We start from the raw sequence: 6,409 nt of genomic DNA, 5'->3' as shown, positions 1-6,409 counted from the left end.
TTTCCTTACCATTTCTAGGATGTAGTGGGCAAGACTGTCATTTGGGAGAAGAAATCCACTAGTCCCTGATGCATTAAAGTCAGATGTTGATGATTGCAACCTGCAGCTCTTGTCTACCAGTAAGCGTCAAATATCCCAACCCTCCGAAGTCCAGTTTGTCAAGTGTCAGAAGTGTCAAAACACACTTCGAACCTGCTATAAAAATTAGGGTGACACCTCTCAAACTGCTGTCTTTAAAAATGTGCTATGGTAATTGTAAAAATGAAGGCCCTGTTGCATCCCAGAGATCTGTGTGGAGGGGGTCCCTTCATTTGCCAGTCTTCCCCAGAAAGGGAGGTCAGACACCACTGTATTAACAGTTACCTATGTCTTGGTCCTGGATTATGTGCCCCTACAGGATTCCAAAATAGTTACCAAAGGAGGTTACATTAACCTTATTGTAGAACTACCTTCAAGCTGGAATCTCCCTTTTAATGGGGTTATGAAGATTGCTGCATGGGGAAACCCCAACAGCATAGCCACAGTGGGCCTCAGAGCTGGTGAAGTCAGAGGGCCTCCAAATGGTTGGCAGTAGGTAGATGGCAAAGACCTAGAGGCTAGAGTCCCTGCTTGTTTTGGCATGGGGGAAGAGGGAACAAAATCCCATTTTAACCAGAAGGAAAACTGTTTTGCATTGGGAAGTTTCCTTCTGATGTCCTTGCAGAAGAAGGGAGCTCTAGCCTAACGTTACTTTTTAAGCCTACCTGCATCGCTTATTCTTAGAAAAAACTGCTAGTTTGTTGAAGGGGAGGATTTGATAGGGAAAGCGAGAGAATTTCTGTGTCCAGTTATACCTATTACTAACTACTCTCTGCCTTTCACTTTCTGGGAAACACAATGAGAACTCTGGAGTAGATACAGAGATAAAAATATCTACAGCCCAGTAGTAACTTCATGGCAAGGGGTAGAAACTATGGAAGGGTCTTAGTACAGTGTCTGTGACTTAGTATTGAAACAATCCCATTTTAAAATAGAACCAATTACTGAATTTTCTCTACAGTCTAATGATAAGTGAAAAAAGACTGGGTTTTTCAAACAGTAAGTCATGCCTCCATTATAAAATTTGATTCGTAGTGTTTGGGTGAAAACACTTCAGAGCTCAATTTGTCCTTAACTAAAACAAAGAGTGGAGACAATCCAAGGAGTGATAAAACAATGTCTGAAGTAATGTAGGCTAACACTTTTCTCTATGTTTCTGTTATTGCAACTGTAATTTTAGACATTTGTACAGGTTATCTTGGACACAGGAAAAGTATATACTCACAGACACAAAACACCCATGTATAAAATATAAAGCAGTGTTATAGTTACTAAAAAGGACATGCCTTATTGCTACAGCAATTCTTGCTTTTTGTATATTGTACTGTACCACAACTTGTTTTGAGAATGTCATTTGCATAAATTATTCAAGTTTGAGAAATATTCACACATTTTGATTCTACAATATTTAAAATAAAACAATTTTCTAATGTGTCTCTTTATTAAAAGAGAAATAAAAATGTCATCTTGTAATTCTCTTAGGCCAGACACAAGGGTTTACACCTTTTTTTTTTTTTTCTTCTTTCTTGCTATTTACTTGCACAATGAAAGCTGCTGTTGGTACAAAGATTGAAGAGCTCTACAGAATGGTGCTTTACACATTCACAATCGGCTTTGGCAATTGTGAAGTTCTATGAATGACCAAAGAATTACCAAACATAGTTTCTAAAGATAAAGAAAAAAAAATCCTTGGTTCCCATTAAAACAACACCAGGTTGCAATTTGGACACTTGAATGAATTCCAATGTTTTAAAGCTGAGACTTCAAAAGAGAAAGGCATGTTGCTGCAACATCCGGTGACTGTAATACCTTACTTGGAAAGGTAAGTGGTTAATTTGCATAATTTATAATTTTTTTTTATACTAAAGAGCATTTTTATATAAACCAGAAAAAAACCCCTAAACTCTACAGATAAAGTTCTTACCTCCAGTCACTGCTGCAGGTAAGGTTGACATCAAGCTGTACAGCGCAGTCAAAAACATACTTACATCTTAGCTCATTTTACAGGTACAGCCATAATCAAGGCACAAAGATCTTCTACAAGTATTTTTCTTCAATAAAGTTGTACAAAATAATATTACATTTTACAGTCTGTACAATATAATAAACCAGCAGTAAAACAAAAAATATATATAGGGGAGAGGACTGTTGTCCAAGAATGATCTAAACTAAGAGGATCATTTGTGGACAGCACAAATAACTGAACTGAGGGTGGTTAATTTTCTGCCTAGATGCAATAGGCTGAAAAAGTAGCTGTAATTCAAATGCCTGAGGTGTGCAGAGACACTTAGCCCCAAAACCCCAGAAAAATTGCTTATCTTCACTATTCCTCTCATTGTCTACTCTACTTCCTGTGCCAGTAACGGCTTAAAAGAGGAGGTCACTTTATCAGTTGACCTGCAACTCAGTAATGCTAAAAACTGTGACAGAGTAATAAATATTGTGGTGCTGCTACATTGTGTGTATACTTCCTCAACAGTATTTAATAACCTGATACAAAGTGCATTATTCTTTTTTTCACCTATCAAGTACTCTTCGATGTCATGTTAAAAAAAAGGAACCCGCACACAGGGATAGCTATGACTTTAGTGTCATCCAGCTGAGAGATACCAGTTTGAAGTAACATTAACCTGCTTGAAAAATTTAGCAGACTATGTTCAATTAAGGGAAAAAAAACCTAAGGAAAGAGGTAGCCAGAGGGCTTAGTGGAATGATAAAGAAGTGGCACGTCAAAATAAAGCACACAAATAGTCCCAAAAAAGCGTGGAAGAAAAGAAACCCAAACTTGGTTCCAATCAGCTCGAGGGTTAAATAATCAAGGTAAACAAACTGATGGGACTGACATTTCTATAATATATTCTTCCACCCTGTGTGGGGTTAATAGACTAAGGAGCAAAGAATTTAAAACCACAGGCTCCACAGTGATCCTAATCACAAGAGTTCATACTGGCGAAGATGCATTCTCTGAATGATGTCTCGACAGTCGTTGAACACTCTGCGGATGTTTTCTGTGTCCACTGCACATGTGAAGTGGGGGTAGCAGTAATGCTTGCCATCTCCAGTTGCTGTGCTTATCCTCTGCAGAAAAAAATGAGACAGTAAGAAATGATTCCTTAGGGCTGTGTACACAGGAGTTACTCCTTCCAGTAACCACATGTACTCAGGTTGTGTCATGTAGAAAATAACAGCCAGTTTTCAGAGATGTCTGCTTGACTAGCCAGATACAGTATTGGCACATTCTGAATAAATGAGTCAAGTAGATATACAAGTATCAAGTCTCTTAGCAGGAAAGCGGTTGGTAAGCAAAGGGAAGAAATCCAGTCTAAGCCAAATTTCAGTTCTCAATTGCTTGTTTTGAAGTTTTAATCCCTGCTACTAAAACTACTAATACTGTAGGTGGTGGCAATTGGATCCCATTTAGGTATCTGCATTTAAATGGATGTCTTGATTATGTCACTGCTAAGTTATTACAGTGAAAAGCATTAAAGAAAGCCCAAAGTAGACATAAAATGACTGATTGATACAGAAATAGCCGATGAAGGAGACAACAGGGCTGTGTGCAGCCACTTCTTCTGGAACTTGGACCTCCTAATTTAAAAAAAACCAAAAGGAAAAAACACTCTATTTCTCATCCCCCAGTTTTTAGTAGCTCTCATCCTCTGAAGCATCCAAGCATGGGCTTAATTTCCACACTGAAGCATCCAAGCATGGTCTTAATTTCCACAATCTCCCTTACTAGGCACATGCAAAAATCTCTTCACTATAAGAGATGCTTTAAGGTGTCCAATTGTAGTTTACAAGGGTTTGCAATTATATCAATTTTCCACAGCTGCTCTTATACCAGACAAAAATATGCTCTCTCCCCACATCCAGCTTAGTAGTTTAAAAGATAGTGTGACTAGCCCCATATACAACACAAGTCATGCCTACATGTGCAATTAATGCTACTTGCCTTTACTATGCAGCAGACTAATTTACTGTGTGGTAAGCACCTGTGCATGTAGGCAGTGATGCTTTACTGCACAGTAGATTAGTCTACTGCACAGTAAAGTGTTTCATGTAGACAGGGCCAGAGGGTCTGCCCAAATAGTTTTACCATTTTCAATTATCTGTTTGATAGAGCTCACTGGCAATTGGTGGCCTACCTTATCGGTTTTACAGGATGGACAGTATATACTAGAAAATGGGCTGGGATCCTCACGATTTACTGCTGAACGTTTGCATTCAGCAGAGAAGCCAAGTACTGAATAGATATGAAAAAAGAAGCATCTTTTTTCCCCCAAAGATTTTGTTTAGAGAACTCAAAAAAGTGGCAGTCCGATTTGGAAACACTGCATTCCCTACTGCTAGCAGTGACCACAAGCCCTGCCCTGAGGGACCAAAAAGCTTCGTGAGCTTTGTGGTTTTCCCGGTCTTGCACTAGTAGACAGAAATCCAGAAACAAGAATGTCAGATTAAAAGAGGAATCATTTAAAATAATCCTCCACTCAATCAATGAGAAAACTACAAGTGGCCTTTTTGGATCTTTTCTAAGGGCAAATGAAAGATTATGAAAGATAAAGTATTGTTATATTTTCCCTTCTGAATCATACTGTAGGTTACCAGGGCATGTTTTCTTAGTTTATGAAGAATAAAAGGGCAGGTTTACCTATCTCTGTCTTTAGATTAATGTTCCATACTGTCTATTTTCAATATAGTCATTGCCCTTACACAGGATCAAACTTTTAAGAGAGGTAATTTTAAATGACTAATAAGAGCCAAAGATTTGGCAAATTACAGTGCTTAAAAACAGATTAAGTGTCTAGGCCAATTAAAAGCAGTGGTTGTTTTGGAGCATCTATTTTGTGTAGTTTTAACTAAATTCAAAGAGTTTGCAACTGTTCCATGACCATGCCTCCCTTGTGCTCATTAACTGTACACCAAAAAATAGGCCCCAAGGGTTAACCTATCAGAGATAAATATTGATTTTAGAACTAGATTCAGGTGATAGGTAACTTGTTCCTGCTGTATTGATTATGACTGCAAAATGAGTCAGATCAAACATTAATGTTGAACAAGATATATATATTTTTTTACATAGCTGCATTCTTGATATGTAATACATCAAATAGCTATTATCACTGTAAAACTCCATCTCTGTTTTCACTGTGGCATTCATCCAACTATATGCAACATGCTCCCATCCATACTTGGCTGAGATTACTTGTCTGTCCCAAATCAACAGAGGCAAACCCTAATTTATGAGCATGGTATTAATTATATTAATCTGACAGATGCACCAGAAAGTGTAATGTAGATCTGTATATTAAATATAAATTAAATTTATATATGCTATATTACATATATTAGATGCTTCACAGTTCTTTCACATATCCAGGATAAGTAATATTTCATCACTTTTACAAAGTGCAGAGCCATAATAATCCACTGAGAACAAGCAGAGAGCACCTAGTTGATCAGAGTTTTTTTTTTTGTCTTTCCGGAAGAAAATGTTTGGACCCAAACTTAAGTTCCACTCTCCCTGCACTCTTTCATTGAGGCTTTTCTTTTTGCACAAAAACCTTGGCAGAGATCAGGACTAGACTGTTCAAACTACTTCCAAGTCACTTTGATTCTTTGCAGTTACTGATCCAAAAATACCTATTCATGCTGCCTCTAAAAGCTATTTCAGTTGCTTCCATTTATATATTCAGACATGCTTCCTTCAAGGAAGACAATCTCAATGCATCGTGACAAGTAGACTGATATTGCTGTATAGCACACAGAGATTACTCACCCAGGCTGGGCTGGCCAGACCTCTAGTCCTGCATATTTTAGCAAGTGAGCAGTTTAGAGTTTGTTCAGATGGGGCACTGGGTTATTTTTTCTTTGAGTTTAAGTACTGATTCCTTCACTAAATGTGTGCATCTAATACACACACCTCTGAATTTATTACTTACTCTCCAACCTGGACAAAGTGGCCTTTCAGCACCAAGGGTTCAAAGCAGTTCAAATCCCCTATGATCACTTATAGCTTCACACCTCCCTGTTCCATACACTATGCCAAATGCTAACAAGGGATGCAACTCAGATCCATCTCCTTTAAGGCCCAGGGCTCTGTCACTTCGAGCTATTTGCATCGTGCTTATCTTACACAATGCTTGTGTAGTAAAAACGTGTAGTACAAAGCAGGCAGTTCACCAGGATATGTGGGGAACATCCAGTTACACTTGTATGTCTGTGCTCTGACACTTAAGCAACCTTCTCATTTTAGGAAATACTCTATTATATTCTAAGGAGTTATATTAGACTTGTATTAATACAAGTGAGTACCTACTTAAGGGAAAACAGA

General features: G+C 38.0%; 1 protein-coding gene across 2 annotated transcripts in view; it reads right to left on the bottom strand.

Annotated features, from left to right (window-relative positions):
* Positions 1-1,485: 1,485 nt before the first annotated feature.
* Positions 1,486-6,409, bottom strand: part of GNAL (G protein subunit alpha L) — a 330,318-nt gene continuing 325,394 nt past the window's right edge. For both annotated transcript variants that reach the window (XM_059724253.1, XM_006269740.4), the window contains exon 12: positions 1,486-3,156. In XM_059724253.1, the coding sequence (XP_059580236.1) occupies positions 3,010-3,156 (147 nt within the window). In that variant the 3' untranslated portion in view covers positions 1,486-3,009. The remainder of the gene's footprint in view (positions 3,157-6,409) is intronic.

Source organism: Alligator mississippiensis, chromosome 3, assembly GCF_030867095.1.
Source record: "Alligator mississippiensis isolate rAllMis1 chromosome 3, rAllMis1, whole genome shotgun sequence".
Lineage (NCBI taxonomy): Eukaryota > Metazoa > Chordata > Crocodylia > Alligatoridae > Alligator > Alligator mississippiensis.
This window is presented reverse-complemented; position numbering and strand designations above follow the sequence as displayed.